This window comes from Gadus chalcogrammus, chromosome 1, assembly GCF_026213295.1.
Source record: "Gadus chalcogrammus isolate NIFS_2021 chromosome 1, NIFS_Gcha_1.0, whole genome shotgun sequence".
Lineage (NCBI taxonomy): Eukaryota > Metazoa > Chordata > Actinopteri > Gadiformes > Gadidae > Gadus > Gadus chalcogrammus.
Window position 1 is genome coordinate 26,035,705 of NC_079412.1, and position 22,866 is coordinate 26,058,570.

Sequence of the window (22,866 nt, forward strand, 5' to 3'; positions counted from 1 at the left end):
ACTGGAGTAAACAATCTTTTCTCAATTGGTTGATTATTTGGTCTGTGGTTGTATTTCGGTTTTCGACTAGGCCTATAGAACCGTATTGTCTGCTATAAATGCTTTGGTAATATAAATTAATTAAACAACGCTATGGGCTGCGATTCAATCTGCCTACACGAAATGCGAGGTTAAAGGACCTAGCGGATTTCTGTCCTTTTCCTTAATAAATGAAAAACGAGAACTATGGGCATCCAACAAATCAGTTTGGCAAGATGGACGGGATGTTTTGAGAAACACAAAAAAGAAATACCCTACCTAACAACTCACTAACTAACTAGGAACGTAATAATAATATATCCTATAATAAAATAACCCTAATAGGCCTACTGTCTGATTAGACATAGGCCTAATTAATCGGCCATTAAGGCCATCTCACGAGCAATCATATGATCCCAAATTGAGTTATAAGCAGCAATAGGAACTGAAATACACACATAAGGACTTTTGTACAAGGACAGACAACTAAGCCAATGACAAATCAGGCAAGATTTTGCCTGGCTATATCTGGGAAAAAATAGATCACTTTATGCACTTCAATAATTGGTTCTTTAGAGTGTAGTGGTCGTATATATTGCTTTAATGAGAAAAATCGATCCCAGACCGACAACTTACCGCGCCGGGATCGACCCCGTATAATGAACTGCATTTTGTCACCTGGGGGTTCTCTTCTTGGGCCTCATGTTGTCCTTTTCTGCCCTCACTGTGCAGCGAATGAACAGGAAATGAATTGTAGGTTGCTGTAGAAAGGTTAGCGGTGATTGGATTACCTGTGTCCATAGAGGATCACAGTTGACGGTAGCAGGTAATCCTGCAATTATAATCCCCGCGGCACTGTCACTGCAATCAGGTGGCAGACATTGGGACCTCAACTGCTTCCAAAATGTAACAGTCTTATTATTAATGACCATTAGGATACAAGTCACACAACAGATTGTTTGTGGTAGAAATGACTCTTTTTTTTAATGTTATTATTACTTTTACAATATGAGGCGTTTAAGAAGGGAGTCTCTCCTTTTATGTAAATGTTACTTAAACTTTTCATTTGGTTTGAAAGTAAATTGATAAAAGAAAATACAAAATACAATAACTTGAAACTGATATATTTTTGTTTACGCACTTTAGATAGGCCTATCTTTAGTCAGACAGCAAAAGCTGGGACCGTCAAATATAGGCTACTTGTTTTATTTTTCTCAAATCATTCTAAGTAAGCCAATATTTAGATATATAATATCATGCCCGTGCTCCACAATAAATCACGATTTATATTAATCTTTGAGGAATAAAAATTATGGGGAACCATTTTTTAACGCCATGTTTCTGCGGAGCGTAGAATTTAAGTGCTCGCCAGAAATAGGTCCGTGTGGGAGCAATAAACAAGAACTCAAGATGGAGCCCTCTAAAGCTGGACATCTTATGAGCTTGGCAGCTCTGCAGAGACAAGATCCGTACATAAACAACCTTCTAGATGTTACCGGCCAGGTAGCATTATACAATTTCAATTCCAAAGCAAACGAATGGGTAAGTAATTGAACTCCTCGTCGGTTCAACATGACCGCTGTTGCTCGCAAAGCTAATACATTCAACAATAACAAAACGTCTGCAAAAAGCGTGCCTGTACTTGGTTATCTATGATCATATGAACCTTTTCACACATTATGTAACACGTGATGGTGGTGATGGTCGTTGTTAAATTAATCACCATGTTGGGCTATGTTAATACTACTACTTAAAAGAACGCCGTGAGGAATTTGTTGTTATTATCCATCATGACAAACATTTTGTGTTTCAGGAGAAGACAGAAATCGAGGGCACCTTATTTGTATATTCTAGGTAAGAAACGTAGGCTACTAGTGAATGATTCCCAGACGATGCTCTCCGATTAATTCGTTTTGTTATATGATATAAGCTGTGTTTACATGGCTCTATCGAGATCTCTTGACGTGCCACCGCACACGTGTCGTAGGCCGTACATCTTGTCAAAAAACATCGGATTTATATTCACAACGACCCATTGATGTTTTCGTAAAGCAATAACCCGAGTTATATCGGATTATTTAAAAGATTACGTCGCATGTTCTTTAATCAAAGTTATTTTCAGGACTGCCACTGTTTTTCGAATGAATAAACGATGCATGCGTTTCAAGTTTCATGTTCAATTTATAATTTTAGATATAGGAGGAACTATGACATTCCGACTAGTTTGTTGTCTGTTCTGTACAAAGGTTGCCTCTGTAAAGTGTAAACATAGAACAACCAAATTATACACAAATTAATAGGATACATGCATACTAGAATGTTTTTTGTTATTATTGATTATACAACTATCAGAGCTGATTTGTCAGACAAAGCCGTCACCTCCCCCACACATTCACCCTCTTTAGCAAAAAAATACCCACTACCAAAGTGTCAAAGGGGTTCTTGGTAGTGGTTAACAAGTAAGTTAGAAAATACGGCAAATGGGGCTGCTCAGCTCATCACACAGTGAGTGGATGATGACGATGATGATGTTCACCACCCCTAGGTCTGCCTTGCCTCGCCACGGCTTCACCATCATGAACCGTCTGAGCGCAGAGAACCTGGTGGAACCTATCAACAAGGACCTGGAGTTCCAGTTACAGGACCCCTTCCTGCTCTACAGGAATGCCAACTGTGAGTACACCATATCGGTCTGTCAATCTGTGTTTTTTCCTTTTTAAATATCTACGGTCTGTGTTTTTGTTTGTTTACCTATAGCCCTCCATTGGGGGCACAATGTCTTGCAGTCATTATCTTACTGTTATGCAGTAATTATTCAGCTGAAAGTTTTAAAGAGGCTTTTAATGTATTAATCATTGTGGTGTGCTGGATTGGACTGCTAAACTGTAGCAAGTGGTTGAGCTATTTTTAACCTGGCTGGTTCATAAGAATTTTTGGAATTTGTGAAACATAACAGCAAGATCTGTCTGCTCCGCGCAGTCTGAAGTGTTTAGGAGTAAAAGCAGGGTGCTGTAGCACCTTCTCCGCCCCCTTCGAAACTCCAAGCCAAATTTATGTCGCTGTTAATGTAGTACTTCGTTGTCCCAGTGTAAACGACAGTAAAAGCCCTGCTTCTGCGGCTCAAACAGCGGTGCAGTCTGTTAGGAGTTGAACCCCATGCTTCCGACTAAGTGGCTATTATTTGTGTATGAAACACTATTATATTTGCGGCACTGCAATATATTTACTTTTGTGAGACCTTCAATCTTAAGTGTGTGTGTGCGTGCGTGCGTGCGTGCGTGCGTGCGTGTGTGTGCGCGCGACAGAACAAGCCACAGTGTTCTTGCATTTCGAAGAAAACCATGATTCTCTCCAGAGACTTTTGCTATCCCATTAGAATGGATAGGGATGCTGTTCACTGTAATGTTCGAACAAATGCAAAAAACACAATGTCCTCTAGACTTTCTGTTTAGACAATGACAAGAGCTGAGTTACTCAACATCAAACATACACTCATGTCATGGGTGTCCTGTAAACCAGCTTATTTTTAGAGAAATATTTAAAATTCTTCCCTTACCTTCATGTGACCGTAATAAAAGGCATGTCAAAAAAGTCGCTAACAATGACCTTAATAAAGTGTATAATGTCTAAACATTTATTCCCCTAGATTTTATAGTGTCGTTTTGTGGCTCAAATTAAGGAAAATAAATGTGCCTGCAGTTAATCGTAAATCATGCCATTGGCCCTGCGCTGCGTGTTCACTGCACACAAATCACGTCTAGGAAAATATATTTCTAGTACACTGAGTGCAGTTTGTGCTAATGCTGGTAACGCAATGTTCTAACCGGTCAAACAGATACAAACCTAAAACAGAAACCATGCCCGGCGCCATGGACATGTTCAACCAAACATTGTAGGTGCCGGCGAATTGTTAACCTCACTCCCCAGTATTTGTTTTTGTTACACAAACGGTATACACATTGTGTGTGGCTCTTCAGCAGCACGTGGCCAAGAGCCATTCAACGTACCTCTGAAAGCCCCTTGCAGACATCTCCGCAGGCTCCTCTTGAAGACCTCTCTGCCCCGCTGCCGCAGGTCGGTCTGGGGCTGCCCGGCCAGGCCGATCAGGAAGATCTCCTCAGAGCGGTCATCTCCCACCATGACCTCAGGCTGTCCGGCCACTCTCACTTTCTCTCTCTCTCACACGCACACAGTCACAATTTAGGCTCAAGCGTGTCCAGACTTCAGTGGCTTGGCATCAAAGCGGTCACACCAGACTGGACTCTCTTGCGGAGGTCATCGGAAGATCAACTTCCACTATTGCTTGATCAGTTAAATGTTTTCTGCCCCTTCCCCTGGGCTATGTGCTGTCAGTCGCCGGCAGCGCCTGGTAACTTGTTCCTGAGTTGAGCTATTCGTCGAGACTGAGAACGTAGAAGCCAAGGCATTCCCCAGTCAGATATGAAGGAAGTAGCTGACACTGCTTCCCCCCAGGCAGTCGATGAGCAGTCTGAACAGCAGCTTCATCAGGGCCACAAATAAGGAGTGGGACTGTCTCCCCAGCTGCTTGCTGATGAGAAACACAAGCAGGGCCAGGGACAACGTCAGAGAAGACTGCTCGCCGTTCGGGCTGGCTTTACCCATCAGTCTGGCGGGAACGTTAGTCATCATCTTCCACCCGAGGTGTGTCTGTGTGCGATCCAAAAGAAGCTTCTTAAGTAGGGTAAAGGTCTTCGGTAGCGCAGAGGTGCTAGGTGCTAGGTGCTGTGGCACACTGGCTTTGTAAGTGTTTCAACTCAAGCGGTTGTTTTGACCTACCTTGGTGTAGGTCGTGCAGATCACATGTTTCAATGTTACTCTGGCCTCGGTGCTGATCCTCAGCAGTAAAGATGAACCCTTGTTGCGGCCAGTCTACCTCGTCTTATTGGCTGTGGATATCCAGGGCTGTTGAGGTGGAGCCTGACTGCTCCTCTGAGAATGCGCGCTTTCTCCTCCTCCAACATCAACTGAATCAAATTCTATAGAGGCTGTCTTTCAGAATCCCTATTTAGTTGTGATTGTTAGTGTCGCTCTGTAGCTACAGACGAGGAAGGTGGAAAGAATGCTCCGAAAGACTTCTGCTTACTGTTTATGCACAGGACACAGTCTGTGTGTCCACAAACAGACACACAGATGCAGATGCACACAATCATGAACACACCTGTTTACACCCCACCCTGATTCCCTATTGGTTTCCTCGGCCTCTGGTGCCAAACAGCTAGGTTGCCAGGCAACCTCACCTGCTCGGGGGACTCGGAGTACATGGGGGGTTTTCTGCAAATAAACATACACCAGTCAAGATGGCCACAATTCATCCATTGAAGGTTGAGCTTGTGTGGATTAAATCCCTCGCACCAGAACTCTCCAATATGGCTTTACTTGTTTTGATGTGTTTTGTTTGTATTTTGCTTGCAAGATTTGTTGTATGCAGTTAGTAGGCAGAAAGAACCTTGAATCTAGGGTTATAATAATAACCCTAGATGTTCTTAATCTACTATATGTTCTTCAGTGAAGTATGTGCTGGGGCCACCGTTATCTACAGTATAAATACATATTTGTAAAATATGAATGAGTGAAGATAATTAGACAAAGTGTCTGAAAATGAGAGATTAAGATTTTTAATTTTTATTCATTTGTTGATTCATATTTGCTTTCTTTGCCTGTTTCTTTTCTTTTTTTTTTCGCTGCAGTGGGAATTTACAGTATCTGGTTTTACGACAAAAGCGACTGTCAACGTATCGCACAGCTCATGGTGAAGTAAGTATCAGCGGATGTCGTACTCTGCAGGACGTGTCGCAGTCCGCCTTCTGTATGAAATGAAGGTCCCCTGACCAGTGCCCCATCCTACCCGTAGGATTGTGAAACTGGAAGCGGACTACGCTCAGAGCCAATCACCGGGAGGCCCGAGACCTGGGAAGACCAATGGGGTTGCAGAGCCGCGGCCCATTGACATCCTGGAGCTGCTGAGCAAAGCCAAAGAGGAGTACCACAAAGTAAGGGAAGCACACCAGACGTTGGCGAGGTTAACGGGAACACTCCACAGACACGCATGCACACACAGAAAATTTCCCAGGAAAGATTAGGATTAAATAGTGTGTGTGCGTGTGTTCCCGTCTGTCCATCATGCACGGATCAGCCAATGTTTCCTAACATTTTTCTAATCTATGTCTGACATGTGCAAGGGCCAGAACTGCCATGTATCGTTGCAATGCAAAACGCAATGTCAACATCACTCCATCCATCCCTAATTATTACGACTATATCTTGTCTGTTTTGTAGGCTCAACCAGGAGAGAGCATCACAGAGACTAAAACAATGCCAACTGTTGTCTCCAGTCCGCGGGCCCAAAGTGCACCACAACCTGATAAGGTAACGCACACAACTGTTTTTAGTTTGATTTATTGTTTTGCTCATGTTTATTTGTCATTGCTGTTGCTGTAAGCATGTTCCTTGCTGTGAAACTCATCGTCATGGAAACCTCAATGCCCAACAAGTGTAAATAAAGGTTTTAAATAGATGAGGTCACAGCCCGGCTGAGATAAATACATTATGAATTATGTATTTACTCTGGATCTAGTTCCATTTATAGACTTTATAATTGCATTATTATTCTGTTTCCCAGATTTCCCATATGATCGCGAAGCAGATCACTGTGGAGGAACTCTTCGGTTCCTCTGTCTCCAAGGACCCCTCCCTGCCCGCCATGCCTGCCCAGAGTGTCACCCCTGGGGGTACTCCCTGCGAACCTGCCAGCCCCTCCGCCTCCTCTTACCTCCAAGGCCGGCACTATGCCCCACCGGACCCTCTACCCCCTCCCCACCTCCCTGCACCAGACCCCAGTACCGGCCAGCGGCAGCTGGTCCCCGGCCTACTCCCGGCCCCAGCCTCTTACGGCCTCCAGCCAGGCCCTGTGCGCCACCCAGTAGGCCCTGGGTCAGACCCCCAGCCCCGCTGCTTAATCTCCCCGCTCATGGTGCTCCCGGTGGGGGTGGACCCTCGGCCCGCTGCCCCTGCTGCGACGGCACAGTCTTGTGCCCCGCAGGCCTACCTTGGACATGATGTACTGAGCACGCTCAAACCAGCGCTGCCCTCTGTGAATGCCGACATCCACAACAAGCCGGGGCTAGCGCCCAACTTTCTCCCTAGCAACTTGGTCCCGCCCCACAGCTTCCAGGAGTTACTAGGAAAGCCGCTTCTCCGGCCGGGAAAGGAAATGGAGGGCTTCAGTCAAGCGCCAAATCGGATCAAAGCGATGGCTGTAAGTTGGACCTCTTATAAGTGGTAATACTTACACTCTCTGTATTTCTATCAAATATATTTTAAACAGCCACTACATTAAATAGAGGCATAAATGCTGGTAGCCAACAGAAAGACCGTGGGGATAGTGGGACAGCATACGAAAGTGAAGTGGCCAGGCTGTTTGGATCATTAAAGTTTGGAACTCAACCTCTTGGCTTACTTGAGCATGACACCTTACCCCTCCTCGCTCTTTATTTACGTGGTTCGCTTTGGAGGTCTCTTTGGACAACCGCGTCTGCTCAATGGCAGTCAACGATAAATAAAAGACTGACCTCTGCTTCCTTCCTCCCCCCGGTCCCCCAGGGCAGCCCAGTGAGTCAGCCGCTGGCCGGGTCGGGGCTGGGGCCCGGGCTGTCGGTGCTCCTCTCCCCCAGTGCCTTCCAGCATTCTCCCAGTAGCAAGCCCACCGCGGACCACCCCAGGAGGTCCGCCTCGGCCTTGTCAGCGGCAGCCTCAACCGCCGCCTCCTCCTCCTCCTCCTCCTCCTCCACCACCACCCTCCCGCCCCCGCCGTCCACCTCTGATCTGTCCCCGGAGGCGTACCGGAGCGCCTGCAGCAAGGCGAAGCTACAGGAGACGCTGGTGCACCTCATTAAGGTACTGACGCGCTGCTTACGTAGCCAGCGGATAGCATTGAGTTATGTTGAGGCACTCTGCGTTGGAATGACTGGTTCCATCTCATTACTGACCCCTCTGGTCGTAAAGGGAACTGCAGTGTGATCGAGCATTCAGGGCACTGGGGGTGCGATCATACCAGCATTAATAATACAAATTAACTACACAATAAGAACTGATCATATGAAGGTAGTAGTTACTCACAAGTGGCTTTGCTGTGCCTATTAAGGGGCTTTGCTATGGCACTTAAGTGTTGGCAAGATGTAACACACCACAGCAGATGTGAAATGCAAGCCAGTCCGAGTCCGAAGCTCTTTCTGAGAGTGTGTGTGGTGATGGCTGGTTTGTCCTGTGTTCCTTGACTACTCAATGCACCACAGTTGTGCAGCCTCACATGGCGCCCCCAGAGTCTAGACAGCCTGACTCCGGCAAGATCAACCACACGCACTCCACAATGACCTAATGACGCATAAGAAGAACTGGGTGAGGCTAGCTCTTTTTGATATACTGGGGCACTTGGTATATATAGTTGTGTATGCTTTATATGAGCGCTTCCTTTTTTTCCCCTTCCAAATCCCCCTGGTTCAAATATAATATGCAGTAAATCAGCCCAAATGCTGTTCTACACAACAGAGAGGTCCAGAAAGGTCTATTTTTTTCTAGTGGAATTACAACCTGTTCATATATTGGCAAAATGTACTATCCTACAAGTATTGAAAGCCAAGTCAAAAGATGAAATCACAATGTAATAGGCAGAGTTATAGTTGCTGGGGCAACGGTTCCCAACATTAATGTTGAATACGGTTAAATCCATGCCTATTGGAGATGTGAAAGCCAATTGTGACTGAAAGGCACAATCTTCTCAAGGCAAAAGATATGAGGATGCTCAAATAACACTCCCTTTCATTTTCAGTTGATGCGTACATGCATTAGTAACATTGTCCTCTGTGATTTGTCCCCATGCAGACTGACCCCGCCTTCCTCAGCACCATCCACGAGGCCTACCGACAGAGCCTGGCCAAGGACTTCTCCAACATGGGGCTATAGCTCCACCCCCCCCTGTCAACATCAAGACTCTCCATGCTCCCACCCCATCTGAGGGACTGAGTACCTGCCCCCAAAGAGGACCCAGACTAGAGGCTTCTGGGGATTTGTTGTGGCCCAGAGGACCCAGAGAGCCTCCCGAGGACCTGGTTAGATTTGTGCCCTCTACTGCTTTCCAAGAGAGAGCTCTCTCCCTCTCCCTCTCCCTCTCCCTCCCTGTCCGTCATGTGATTCTGAACCACAGCTCTCCTGCTGTGAGGTGTTGGCCTGGAGATTATGTCAAACAAAATCCAAAATGTGGATTGTTCACCTACGCCTGATCCTTGACAACTCACCACTGACAGAAACAACTTACTCTGTTCGACCAAATGAGTTCACCGTCACCCTTCAAACCGGCAGCTGCAGACCCTGACCCTGGCCATGACATCAGGTACAAGGCCATGACATCAAGTACAAGTCCTTGACACCATCAGCTTCGTGACCAGGTACATTCGGGAGCTGTGATACTCTCTTGACTTGGGACCGTGAGGTCTCCAAGCAGTTTTCGTCAAGGGAGCTAGATGTGTAACTGCTTTGCCCGTGGCTCTCTCACTCTTTTCTTATTCCTCTGTATGTGCTGACAGGGCTGCCTTTACATGAACTGCCGATAGCCATTCGTTTCTGGGGAGGATGCCGATGCACTGAAGAGAGTACATGCCTATTTGTCTCTTTTTTTTCTTCTTCTTCTTTTATTAAAGTAGGTTAACCATGGTGTACTATTTGATAGAGAAACTGACAAAGTCTTGTTGGACAAAGCAACTGCAGATCTCCACAAAGTATTTGTAGTGTCGCTCTATAGCTGCGTAACAGCAACACAAATGTGGGTAAGAGCATGTAAGGTACTTACACTATGTTCATTCATGCACCTCTTGCTCACTCATTCTTTCTCTGTGTCTGCTATCTCTGTCTAAGCTGTGCTGTTTCCTCTCCACCAGATAATCTAAATCTTCCTAACCTCTGTCTGCCTTCTTATTCTGCTTGTCTCTCTCTCTCTCTGTCTTACCTCTCTTCTCTTTCTCTCCTCTCTAATGTCTCTCCTCTCTTATGTGTCTCTGTCTGTCTCTCCTGCTTTCGTTTTCCCTCCACCAGCTAACTTTACTCTTTTCTGATGCCATAGGAGAACATGTGCAATAGGTTTGTGATGTACATCGTCAGACCAGCATGTTGAGATCTCCAGGGACAGCGGCAAGCTTGGTCCTCTGAGCTTCAAGCTGAGCCGATTTTCGTTTTAGTTTTTTTTGTGCAAAATAATGAATGACGAAAAATGCTGAGATATAGTGTTTGTTGTCGTACATTTTGGGAGAACACTCAAAAAGAAACGTGGGGTTGATACACATCCATCTAATCATTCAGATCTATTTTCACTTTCAACCAATTCGTTCTGGGAAATTTCTTTCAGAATCCAAAGACAATGTAAGTGCCCGCAAAATACTTCAACTGCAGATTTGCTCAGATCAGCTAAATTCATCCAGGTTTTATTTAGTGTAAGCACGTTGTTCAGAGATTAGATCAATTGAAATGATTTGGTGGCATTTGACCTGTTTTGCAGTAAAGACTACTGCAACATAACGCAGCGTAGCACAACAGCGTAGCACAACAGCCACAACTGCTCCGTCTCCCTGTTGATGTTTTTCACTCTGATTGTCTGAAGAAGGCTTCGTAGAGCAATTGTGACCTTTTTGATCCACTTTCGCTGTGCATTTAAAGGATGTTCGTTTAATTTTCCAATCTTACACTTGCACATAATGGCACATACAGCGTAGCACATAACATGACCGGTAAACGATATGACTACTAAAACAAAAAACGTCTAAACGATATTACAAACGTTGCGGTGTTATAGCGTCTGCCTGGTGCTAGCAGCTAAGAGGGGGATCAGATAATGTTTTCCCCAACATTCAAGTCTTTTATAGTTCCTTGCATTCCAGATGGCAATATTAGTGTAAGATGGCTTCTTATTGGTTTGTTTTACGACGTTTTTGAATTTCTGACTTTATTAGTATTAATTGATTCATGTGTTCAACTATTTTTTCTTTTTAAGATTTGATTAAATGTTTTGTTGATGGGATTTAATTTAGTGTTTTATTTTGTAAGTCTTGGTCAAGATTGTCCAAACATTTCTCTATAGAGTCATTGAGATAGAATGTCTTGAAAATTTAACGTGGACATACTAATATAAACTCTCAAACTATCATCCATTTCAGTTGGTCTACACCAACCTTTTTGAACCTGAGAGCTACTTCATGGGCACTGAGTCATACGAAGGGCACCCAGTTTGATACACCCTTCTGAAATAACAAATTTGCTCAGCTTGCCTTTAGTTATATATTATTATTAATGACGAATGATACTCATCTATGTGAAGACACTGATCATGTTAATGATTTCTCACAATAATTATCAAAAATGACTTAAAAAAGGTGTGAAAGAGTTGTCCAAGAGTGAGTTGTGCTATGTTTAGAACAGGCCTGCGGGGGCCCTGGTGCCTGCAGGCACTGTGTTGGTGACCCCTGGTCTACACAAATGGGGATGTAATGCCTCTACGTTATTTTTAAAGATGCAACAAGTTAATGGATGGCGAACTAAAAAATATTTTCAAAGAAAAGCTTGATTTATGTTGACAACATGGCAGGCCTTATTCAGTTGATTACAAGAAAGGATCATTGAAATCTTTAATATCAATATCAATTTTAAGGTTATTGCTTTTTTACACCTTGGTTTAATGTATCTTATTGGCCAGAGTACGAAATGTATTTGGAAACTGTTCATACCACTTGCATTCCATGTTTGTCACTATTCAATTTGGTTTGATGTGACTATTTTGTGATATTAAATATACAAATTTGGCTTTGTTAAATACGGTACTTATAACGGTTACTCAAGTAGCTGTAGATATTCTTAATTCCTTTAAATCCACAAGATATCACTGCGCTTTAAGTACATCGTACTAGCTCCTTCAACGCGACGATAAATAAATCAGTCAGGGCTAGCTCAGAGTTGCAATCGCCCTGTGCATGTGACACGTGCGAGATTTAGGGCGCGTAGCAAGACTATCCATCTGCAAATGCTATACTCGGCTAGCCTGGTTCTACCAGACTCTCGTACTTCACTTCATTTCATTTAATTCGTACTAGTAGGCTACTGAAGGGAAATTCAAATTGAGCGGAAGTACTTAGGCGGGCGGAGCCAGGCTAATACTCGGCATCAACGACGAACAAATATAGGCCATTTTATTTTCCTAGGCTGCAGTTCATATACATCTTTCGCCTTTTACTAAAGATTTAATTGGAGAGGAGTGAGTACCAACAACTTTATTGATGCTCTGCCGCAAGTTGGGGCTTTGTTTCCATGTTCAAGAAAAATAGCCTGGACCCAAAAGGTGTGAGCGGTGCTCTTTATTTGACTCCTCAGCAAAGTTTGTTTTACATCGGAAATTCAGTTGTGGCATGCATTATTTATTTCGCTGAAAGTAATGAAATGGGACGAAATACTTTTTTCTTTTCTGTCCACCAGATGGCAGTCAATGTGCACTTTTCATAGTAGACTTTTTGATATTCCACACAAGAAGTCAAAACTGTTGACTAGCCTATCCATACAAAATCTTAAGTTATTCATCTATATGTTCAATTATGTGAACAACAACTTTGCATGAAGGAAGATTAAATGTCACCAGTGCACACACACAATTAGTTTACATTGCTAATATTTGCTCTACTAAAATATAAGTGAAACAGCTAACTACCCACAGTGCTTTGCGAAACGGGAAATGTAATCTTTCAATTACATTTCCATTGGAACAATGTGTTAAACAAAATGTTTCAAGGCCAACTGTAATTTAAGCACTAGTGCTTAAGATTATTACTAAACTATTGAGTCGTTTGTTAGAAAACCCTTACTGAAGGTCTTAGGTGGGACAATGTGGTGAAATGTGCACGCTGTGTCACAGCAACACTCAGGTTTCTCTTCAGATCGCATAAATCTTTCGCCTTTTACTAAAGATTTCCGTGGAGAGGAACAATATGAGTTTCAACCAATTTTTTGATGCTCTGCCGTAAGGTGGGGCTTTCTTTCCATGTTCAAGAAAAATAGCCTGGACCCAAAAGGTGTGAGCGGTGCTGTTTTATTTGAGTCCTCAGGACAGTGTTTAACATCGGCATTTCAGTCGTGGCCTGTGGTTCACTGAAAGCAATGAAATGAGACGAAATACTTTTTTCTTCTCTGTCCACCAGATGGCAGTCAATGTGCACTTTTAGTATTACACTTTTTGCTATTCCACACACGTCAAAACTGTGGACTAGCCTATCCATACAAAACTCATGTTATTCATCTATATGTTCAATTATGTGAACAACAACTTTGCATGAAGGAAGATTTAATGTCACCACACATATTTAGTATATATGGCTGATATTTGCTGTTCTAAAACATACACGTGAAACAGCTAACTACCCACGGTGCTTTGCGAAACGGAAAATGTAATCTTTCATTACATTTCCATTGAAACATTGTTTTAAACAAAATGTTTGAAGGCCAACTGTAGTTTTAGCTGTAGTGCTTAAGATTATTACAAAACTATTGTCGTTTGTTAGAAAAACCCTTACTGAAGGTCTTAGGTGGGACAATCGGTTGAAATGTGAACGCTGTTTCACGGTATCACTCAGGTTTCTCTTCAGATCGCATAAATCTTTCGCCTTTTACTAAAGATTTCCGTGGAGAGGAACAATATGAGTTTCAACCAATTTTTTGATGCTCTGCCGTAAGGTTGGGCTGTCTTTCCATGTTCAAGAAAAATAGCCTAGACCCGAAAGGTGTGAGCGGTGCTATTTTTTTTGAGACCTCAGGAAAGTGTTTAACATCGGCAATTCAGTCGTGGCCTGTGGTTCACTGAAAGCAATGAAATGAGACGAAATACTTTTATCTTCTCTGGCCACCAGATGGCAGTCAATGTGCACTTTTCATATTACACTTTTTGCTATTCCACAAGTCTAAACTGTGGACTAGCCTATCCATACAAAACTCATGTTATTCATCTATATGCTCAATTATGTGAACAACAACTTTGCATGGAGGAAGATTTAATGTCACCACACGTATATATGGCTGATATTTGCTGTTCTAAACCATACACGTGAAACAGCTAACTACCCACAGTGCTTTGCGAAACGGTAAATGTAATCTTTCATTACATTTCCTTTGAAACATTGTTTTAAACAAAATATTTGAAGGCCAACTGTAGTTTTAGCTGTAGTGCTTAAGATTATTACTAAACTATTGAGTCGTTTGTTAGAAAACCCTTACTGAAGGTCTTAGGTGGGACAATCGGTTGAAATTTGAACGCTGTGTAACAGCATCACTCAGGTTTCTCTTCAGATCGCACAAATCTTTCGCCTTTTACTAAAGATTTCCGTGGAGAGGAACAACATGAGTTTCAACCAAATTTTTTGATGCTCCGCCGTAAGGTGGGGCTCTCTTTCATTGTCTAAATCAAGTCGTCCGGACCCAAAATTTAGTTTTACTATTTAATCATTTCACTAATCAGTGTGTATTCCATTGCTTATCCCCCCCCCGACAGTTGAGGTATCAATGAATTGCTTCCCTGAAAGTAGCCTACTAAAGGAGACGATATATTTTCTATCCACCAGACGGCAGTCAATGTGCACTCTTATATTACAGTTAATGTGTAGAGAAACAAGTCGTTACAACAGTAGACTTGGTCTATACATACAGAACTATTTTGTCATTTATTTATATATATTTTTACTATTGTGAATTAATCCTTAGCAGGAAAGCAGATTCATGTCACAATACATATTTAGGTTAAACGGATAATATTTGGTCAACAGTCCCACAATGCTTTGCCAAACAGTAAATGTACTCTTTAAATGTATTTCAGTTGGAACATTGTGTGAAACAGCATAGTTCAATCTGTAGTTTTAACACCAGTACTTTCAGGGACGTGCACAGGGGTGTTGGTCAGGTTGCTTGGGTAACTGCCCATATGCCCTCCTCGATTCAGGTTGCCCTTCCGAGGAAAAAAAAAATATATATATTTTTTTTTATTTAATCATTTAATGGATGCAGAATTTCATGTAGGCCTAGATAATAAAAATCGCCACTCGAAACATTTCATAAAGTAAGCGTAGCCTCATTCAATTCCGTTCGGGCACTGAGAGTGAAAGTCAGTAGGGGGAGGGCAAACTCTGCCGCGCGGCAACAGCCGCTTTTGCCGCCTCCCCTCTGCCGCCCTTCCCCCATTGAAATGAATGGAGGCGGTGAGTTGCCACGCGGCGTGTGAAAGCTGCTTTACGTAGCTGCAGCGCTGCACGCGACCGAAACACCGGCACCTGTGAGACGACTGCCTTGATGTTCTCGGAAAAGGTGAATTTGAGATGTATAACAAACAAACAATCATCACGTTTTATGAAATGAATTACAATCTTCATAAATCCAGGCTCAGTTTGCCACTTAACGTTTAGCCTCAATAATCAGACAGCTAGCTAGCTTGCAGACAAGCAGCCCGTTATCACATAGTCTTCACATTTTTTGGTAGGAAAACTAAGCTACATGTCTGCTGATAGTTAGTTTCTAACATTTCGTTTTAACAAGAAGAATAAATGATGGAAGTAATGCATCACATGAATTATTTCATTCAAAATGGTTCATGCCTAAATCTTATCACTATTTTGGGTATTGTTTGTTATTGTTAAGTGAAGCCGAAATGCCCAGTGAAAAGAGGAGGATTCAGGAGAGAGAGAGAGACAACTAAAGGAGGCAGCAAAGAGGAGCACATCACTACAGTTGTCTGACCTCCTCCTGCTGTCCATAGAGAAGGACATACCAATCGATTTTTTTTGGGGGGGGGGTGCCCTTTTTTCAGGTCAGAGCAACTGCCCCTCAAAATTCCTGTGCACGTCCCTGCTTCTGATAATTATGATACTGCAAGTCCAACTAAACGCTTCACATAAAAATGTCACGTAGGTATTAGCTTACCGTTGGACAATGGGTCACAGTTTAAATCCACTTTAGAATCCCTGTGTCTCCTCAGTGCGTGTAAGTCTTATGAAGAAGTATAGACTCCAATGTATGTGCTTTGTAAAATAAGATTTTTTTCAGATATAATCAATTATGATATAATGACATATTCTCAACGCCACACTTGTGGCGCAAATAATTCACTCCCCTGAAAATAAGAAAATGTGATTAAACACTTTTGCTTTTGCTATCCACTAGATGGCAACCAAAATAAAATATTCAAGTTACAGCTAATGTTATTAGGAACCAGTAGGCCTTTATAAAGGATCAAAAGTGGCCTACACATGCCGCTTTTGGTAATTAGGAATTCAAATTGTATCTGTGGTATTTTTTCTTTATATGAAATATAACTTGGCAAAAATGCAGATTAGGCAAGTCCTATTAAAATGAAATGGTGAATATTGAAAGTAACCACTATATAATAAAAAAATACCTATTGATGCTCAACATATATACAGGGCTTTTGTGTGCGTCAAAAAAGAACCTGGGACATCTCAGAGGCATGGTGACATGGTGAAGAGATCTTAGTGTCGGAGGATGCCTCATAAATACTAACTTCACGACAATTCCCATCTCGTGATATAACATTCTGGTTCTCTGCTGCACTCAAATTTGAACATCTGGATGGTATGATGAGGCAACATATATATTGTTCCCCATAGATAAACTGGTACCACATTTTACTTTGTGCAAAGCTTAGACTTTAATGAGATACAAGTGATTGTATATTTAGATTGTAACCATACATTATGTCTTTAAAATGTCTGTTCCAGACCATGAGAAAAGTATCTCCTTTTATAATCCTGTAAAAATACGATATATTTTCAATGAAACATCAACTTCATGTTTAGCTTGATGATTTTATTAGAAGCCTCTATCTATATCTATCTTATGCTAGACAAATTCAATATGAAAATATACTTTGCTCGAAATATACTTTGCTCTAATACTTTACATTTAAAAAGAATAGTACATTGAAAAAAAGCCCTCGTCCCCAAGTTAGGCTAGCCTCAAATCAAATATCCAAAACCAAATTCTATTTTAATATTACATCTCTACATAAAACTATGAAACGTTTATCTATTCATAAATTACTCAATGCAAGCATCTAGATTAAAGTACTTAAACTGGGCCATAAACTAGAACATTATACAAGACCAATTACTGTATAAGGCTGGGAGTCCAACGCCCAGACCACTATATCATCTGATTCGCTCTGGCTCACTATAGATGACATCACATGCAAGAAAGGAAAGAAACATGTTACGATCATGTTTTGATGTTGAGTAGATCTGTAAGGCCCAGCCCTATAGCAGCCTCTACTGCACGGTGATGATCTCCTCCAGTAGGTCGGCTGGGAAGAAGCCCAGTTTGCGTCCAGTGCTGACCTTCAGGTATCCCCCCTTCTCTTCTCCCTTCTTCACCACGATCTGAAACGGACCGGAAACGTATCAAGTGCTAGTGAATTTATTTAAGACTGGGTTGGTCACCAAGGCACCCAATCATACCTCACTGGGAAAAAACGGCATTTGAGTCAGTGCTAATACTGCAAAAGAAGAGATAAGATAAAAGACAAATATATATATATAAAATATATATATATATATATATATATATATAATCATAAAGCGTAACAAGCAACAGGACTAGCAGGGTCTCAAATTATACAATTTCACATATTGGCAGTTTAAAAGATTTAAGGCAGAAAACAACAAATAACAATTAATATAGACTTTATATAGATAGATAGATAGAGAGATAGATAGATAGAATACAGACACATTTAATGAAATACTTGGATAATGGAAGTCAATAGAATTTAAAAAAATCTAGAATTTAACTCACTCTTTCATTTGATAATAATTATTCTTACACGCGCAGACACACACACACACACACACACAACCCCACAAACAAACATAACTTACCTGGTCTTTCTTCAATGTTATTTGTCCCATCTCCCTGTTCCCCACAAAGGAGCGTGTCACCTTGTACACCCTCTCCGCAGCTCGCACTTTAATCAGGTAGTTGGTAGGAAAGTAGCCCGTCTTCTCCCCCATCTTCCCCTGCACCCACACACACACATTCACAATTTAAAAATATGACTTAAAGAATACATTTGGTTGTTTGGTTAGACACAAACCCATTGGACGGTCAAATAAGTGAGTTGAAAGATTCTACACCTACCCTCCACCACTCCTCATTGGAGTCATCAAGCACTATGATGCGGTCACCGGGGCTATACAAATACAGTCAGTATGTTATAAAAGTAACCATAAGTACAAAATGCTGTGGGTTATAAGAGTTTGGGTGTCAAATACAATATTACCAAATCTGAATTTTTATTTGTATAATTCTCCACTTCAATGACAAGAGTCACAATTCGAAAACTCTTCACAGGGCCATACATTTTATAATGGGCTTCATAATGGTCATACTGGGCTTCATAATGTGCATAATGGCATGTGGTACTTACTGAAAGTCCAGGTCATCCTTCTCTATGGCCTTGAAGCGGTACAGGGCCAGGTAGTAATGAGACTGGGAGAATGCTCCCTTACTCTACACCAGCAAGTATACAAATAACAGCTTGAATATATATCCGTTGAAATGTTGAAAAATTATTTAAATTAGTATGTAGGCAGAGCATCCCTGCATGTTAAACATGGCGCTGCATGTATTCTTATAGTTAAAGGAATTTAAATTAAACATCAGCTATGTTATTTACCTTCTCATCTGCCTTGTCTCCTCCTTTCTCCTTCTTCTGGTCTTCCGGTTTTCCTATACAGGGATGGCAGACATTGAGAGCAGGGTCGCAGACACTATTCAATGCAAAGCTTCATCATTATGACTCCTTCACCTTCCCCCCCTTCCTCGTTCTCTTTGGGCTGCCCGCCGTCCTCTTCCTCCTCCTCCATCATCATCATCATCTGGGAGAATAAAATAATTTCAGCATCACAACCTCTTCTAACAGATTCCCAGACATGTTATGGTTTGGTAAATGATTTAGTAGCTATTATAGTGAGGAAATTGTATCACGTTGATTTCATTAAAATGCTGCCTCCAGGTTTCATACAAAAAAAACTTGAAGGAACTCACATTCTTCTTGTCATTGTCGTTCTTCTTGCGCTCCTTGTTGGCCATGATGACACCGACACGCAGCGTGTCGAACACCGGGTCGTTACGGTTGGTGTTGGCTGGGAGACGGACGGAGCAGTCAGTCTACATGCTCAGATTTACATGAATAACTCATATTTACAATGCAATTTCTTTCGCTGACATAGCCTACATAATAACAAACAAATTCTAAACTTTTAACTATACAAGCTTTGTCTTTGTGGGGGTTTCTTTCAATACAAAGCTCAGGTTAAAGAGAGCAGCATAAATATAAGGGCCCTTTTAGCATAGCAAGCATTTCACAATCATGATTCCGAATCACTGGCTATGCCTTTGTACGGTCTTCCTGTCTGTAACAGCGTTCTCACATGGGTCTGGCTGGTCACTGCTGTACAGGGGCGAACTGTAGGCCCTTCGGAAGCCAGGAGGCTACAAAAACAAAATGAACAAGAAAGAGTCATTGTTGAGCATTACACCACTAAGAACCGAAAATACCCTATTCCTAATAACATTTGTACAACTCGCGTTCATTATTTAGTTAACATTTTGGTATGGAAAGGTCATTGTTGTTATGGCTTTGGTACGTAGGAAGGAAGCAAAGTATAAAACATTTCTCACAATTTTACCGAAGCACTTCTGGAACTCGACATAGGACTGGCACGAGTGATGGATGTTGGTCTTGCAGTTTTTGCACCTCAGAGCAAACTTGTTATTCACTGAAAAACAAGCCAAGGGGAGGTCGATGAATCTGTTCTTGACAAAAAAAAAAGTTGTTTTTCTATTTATCGGACTGCAAAATAGCATGTCTGGAAAATAATAGTTTTGTTTTACGTTTTGAGGAATTATGGTATTTAGGTATATTGTCCAATAATTTATTCCTTGAACATGTCACAAAATAAAGGAACTGAAAATGTCAGCAACTCTTGACAGCCGTCTCATTGACAACGGTGAAAGCACTTTGGCGCAGCATCATTTGTTTTTATACATTTCCTAACCCAAGAGAAATAGAATGAGGTCACCACGTACGGACTATCATGCGCGCGCAGACGTCGCAGAACTTGGGCTTCTTGCAGTAGTGGTCCTTGAACTTGTGGGGTTTGTCATTGATCATGACCACCGGCTCGGAGGGAGGCTCAGGCTCCTTCTCCTCCACCTCCACCTCCTCATCGTAGATGAAGTAGACCTGGAGGCACACGGGGGGGGGGTTACTGAGGGGAGGGTGGACGCTGACGTTACCGTCTCACTATGTATGTTTCAAAAAACCTGGGTTTGAAAGGGTGATCCCATAAGTAACATCCGCTTGTACCCTCTGGAGCCAATCAAAAGCAGCAATTTCAGCATTTGTATCATCCAGGCAACACTGACAAGTAAATGGAAGTATTAAATATAAATAATATACTAATAATTCACCTCTGAATATAAAAGACCTTCAGATGCAAAGGTTCTTTGGTTCATATGAACAAAGCCTATATTTACCATGGACCCTTGTAAAACATTGTCGTCTAGTAAATATGTTCAAGTCAAATATTTCTGTGCTGCCAGCAATCAGGTTAGGTTAGGAAGTTAGGTTTAGCACCATTAGCTAGTCCTACATACTTCTGACGTATTTCAAAGGGCTCAACAGCGGTAGTACATTCAGTCGGGACGTCCCGCTACACTCATTAGTGCTACAACCTAATTAGTAAGTAAAATAATGGTAATAGTTAGCACACAGTGCCCGGGACAAGTAGAAGACACATTCCTTGCAGTGTCTGCTGCTAAGGGTGGTGTCTGTTGTTAATGGGGAAGTGTGTGTCTCTAATGGTGAAGTGTGCGTTGCTAATGGGGATGCTTCTCTTGAGCTGTCACTTACAGTGTCACCTTCCTCCCTCACAAAGTTGTCAGGCGCTGGGGGGTTATCATGGATATCCACCGAGTTCTTGTCATCCTCCCTGACATGCACGTAAACACACACACACACACGCATACACACACACACACACACACACACACACACACACACACACACACACACACACACACACACACACACACACACACACACACACACACACACACACACACACACACACACACACACACGCACACAGAAAAACACACATAAGTATAAAAGTTAGTTCCATTTGGCCATTCTTACAATGCCATCAAGCATTTTACGTAGGATTGCACTCTATATATTTTGTTTGATCACCTCCTTTCAGTCTAGGCTAGCACCAAATGAAGCAGACTAAAATTGGAATGAGGACTAAAAGGAAATAGCCATCAAGCTGGGCCAAATGTAGCACTAAAGTTACAGAAGCCATAGGTCAGAAATAGGATCCTTCACTCACCCGTCCATGGTTGCGGTATGACGCCTCCTAACGCAGACCAACCTACAGGGACAAACACATTTTACTATCATACAAATCATACACAATCCCCTAAAAACATCTTCATTGGAAAAAAAAGTTAAACAAACATTCTGCATGGCTCGTCTGAATCACCAAAGGTTGGGAGTATGTACGCTGGCTATTAGCATTCTTGTGGTGAACCACACTATCCTTGTTCACCACACTGACGAACTGATCTGCTTTGTCTCGTTTAACCCATTTCTGTTGAGTATTCACATTTATTTAACCTGCAATTTAACCTGTAGATGTACATGTGTCTTAAGGACACAATAATGGTAAATGAAGGTTACATGCAAACAGTTTTGACTCTTTGCTTCTTTCTGCATGTTCCCTATACTTCTATTTGCGAAAAGAATATGCATGCACACGCATCTTTATGCATGCCCACAGTTGATCACAATTTTGGACCTAATGATAGCAGGCCAACTATGGCTGGGAAGTGTATCCAATCCCATCACCGCTAAATTTAGTTCCATGACAGTAATAGTAAAAAAAGGAAGTATTCTATATCTTTTTTAAACAATTCTATATCTTTTTTAAACAAAACTATACCCAATCTGTTCATATTCTTCAAACGAATCACAGATAAGGAAATGAACAGCTCTTTTCTCATCCAGTTGAATGTTTGCGGCAACCAAATCCTGTCAATGAACAAGTAACAATGATAAATCCTTGTTTTTTGGAGGGTTGCTATAAAATCCTTCCCACTCCACTGCTGACTAACCACTTTAGAAACAAGTTATTCTCACCTTTCTTCAAATGCCTCTTAAACCACTGGATACGGGGCGACAGTAACCCAGAAGGCCAAAATGTTCCCTTTGCTTGCCCCTAAATTCTTCCCAATTCTTAGAGTCCTGGTCCGTTTTCTCTTCAGGTTTATTCTCTCTGCGTCATTTATTACGGCCTTTTAGTCTCTTTGGTCTCCGGGGTCTGATCATATGGGAATTTGTGTGTGTGTGTGTGAATGGCGGCCTGTGTGCATGTGTGTCTATGTGTGTTTATGTAGGCCTGTGTATGTGCATGACTGGGTGCTGCGGCGTCAAAGTGACTGTTGGAGACAGCTGAGGACCTCAGCCTGGGCACAGATGATGGGGGGGGGGGGGTTTGGGGGGGACAGATACTCATGTGTCCCTCTTCCCCGTCTGCACAAACACAGACACACACCCCGTGTTGAACTAATGAAAACACTAATCATTGTACTAGTTTTAAATACTTCAGTCAAAAATACTGAATTCTGGATGCCTCGACCTTACTGCTTAACCTGTATTATCACAGTATAGAGAGAACAGAGTGTCTT

At 42.2% G+C, this 22,866-nt stretch overlaps 3 protein-coding genes and 3 non-coding genes across 6 annotated transcripts in view; 4 read left to right on the forward strand and 2 right to left on the reverse strand.

Moving 5' to 3' along the window:
• cacna1db (calcium channel, voltage-dependent, L type, alpha 1D subunit, b) overlaps positions 1–4,954 on the reverse strand; it is a 62,125-nt gene extending 57,171 nt beyond the window's left edge. The window contains exon 1 of the mRNA XM_056598558.1: positions 4,026–4,954. Coding sequence (XP_056454533.1) covers positions 4,026–4,158 — 133 coding nt within the window. The 5' untranslated portion in view covers positions 4,159–4,954. The remainder of the gene's footprint in view (positions 1–4,025) is intronic.
• dcp1a (decapping mRNA 1A) lies at positions 1,392–5,717 on the forward strand. Its single transcript, XM_056598571.1, has 3 exons — positions 1,392–1,560; positions 1,832–1,872; positions 2,564–5,717. Exons 1-3 carry the CDS (start codon positions 1,429–1,431, stop codon positions 2,736–2,738), a joined length of 348 nt encoding a protein of 115 aa, XP_056454546.1. The 5' UTR covers positions 1,392–1,428; the 3' UTR covers positions 2,739–5,717.
• A 7,264-nt stretch (positions 5,718–12,981) lies between these two features.
• On the forward strand, positions 12,982–13,097 carry LOC130392178 (U5 spliceosomal RNA). Its single transcript, XR_008896977.1, has one exon. It is a non-coding gene; the product is annotated as a U5 spliceosomal RNA (small nuclear RNA).
• A 589-nt stretch (positions 13,098–13,686) lies between these two features.
• On the forward strand, positions 13,687–13,802 carry LOC130392183 (U5 spliceosomal RNA). Its single transcript, XR_008896978.1, has one exon. It is a non-coding gene; the product is annotated as a U5 spliceosomal RNA (small nuclear RNA).
• A 581-nt stretch (positions 13,803–14,383) lies between these two features.
• Positions 14,384–14,500, forward strand: LOC130392172 (U5 spliceosomal RNA). Its single transcript, XR_008896975.1, has one exon. It is a non-coding gene; the product is annotated as a U5 spliceosomal RNA (small nuclear RNA).
• A 1,514-nt stretch (positions 14,501–16,014) lies between these two features.
• Positions 16,015–22,627, reverse strand: LOC130388955 (SH3 and cysteine-rich domain-containing protein 3-like). The gene is made up of 13 exons (XM_056598583.1): positions 22,319–22,627; positions 21,510–21,551; positions 21,032–21,110; positions 20,206–20,362; positions 19,798–19,895; positions 19,548–19,608; positions 19,162–19,259; positions 18,923–18,992; positions 18,791–18,843; positions 18,542–18,624; positions 18,253–18,304; positions 17,994–18,131; positions 16,015–17,495 (listed from the first exon to the last, which is right to left on the reverse strand). Exons 2-13 carry the CDS (start codon positions 21,515–21,517, stop codon positions 17,385–17,387), a joined length of 1,008 nt encoding a protein of 335 aa, XP_056454558.1. The 5' UTR covers positions 21,518–21,551; positions 22,319–22,627; the 3' UTR covers positions 16,015–17,384.
• Positions 22,628–22,866: the final 239 nt, after the last annotated feature.

Bases quoted from the DNA above. Each gene is read 5' to 3' on its own strand.
- dcp1a (XM_056598571.1), top strand. From the start codon at position 1,429: ATGGAGCCCTCTAAAGCTGGACATCTTATGAGCTTGGCAGCTCTGCAG. The intron at 1,561-1,831 runs GTAAGTAATTGA...TTTGTGTTTCAG, and splicing joins ATTCCAAAGCAAACGAATGG to GAGAAGACAGAAATCGAGGG. The intron at 1,873-2,563 runs GTAAGAAACGTA...CACCACCCCTAG, and splicing joins ACCTTATTTGTATATTCTAG to GTCTGCCTTGCCTCGCCACG.
- LOC130388955 (XM_056598583.1), bottom strand. The intron at 18,993-19,161 runs GTGAGTTCCTTC...TTATTCTCCCAG, and splicing joins ACGACAATGACAAGAAGAAT to ATGATGATGATGATGGAGGA. The intron at 18,305-18,541 runs GTAAGTACCACA...GTATTTGTATAG, and splicing joins AAGGATGACCTGGACTTTCA to CCCCGGTGACCGCATCATAG.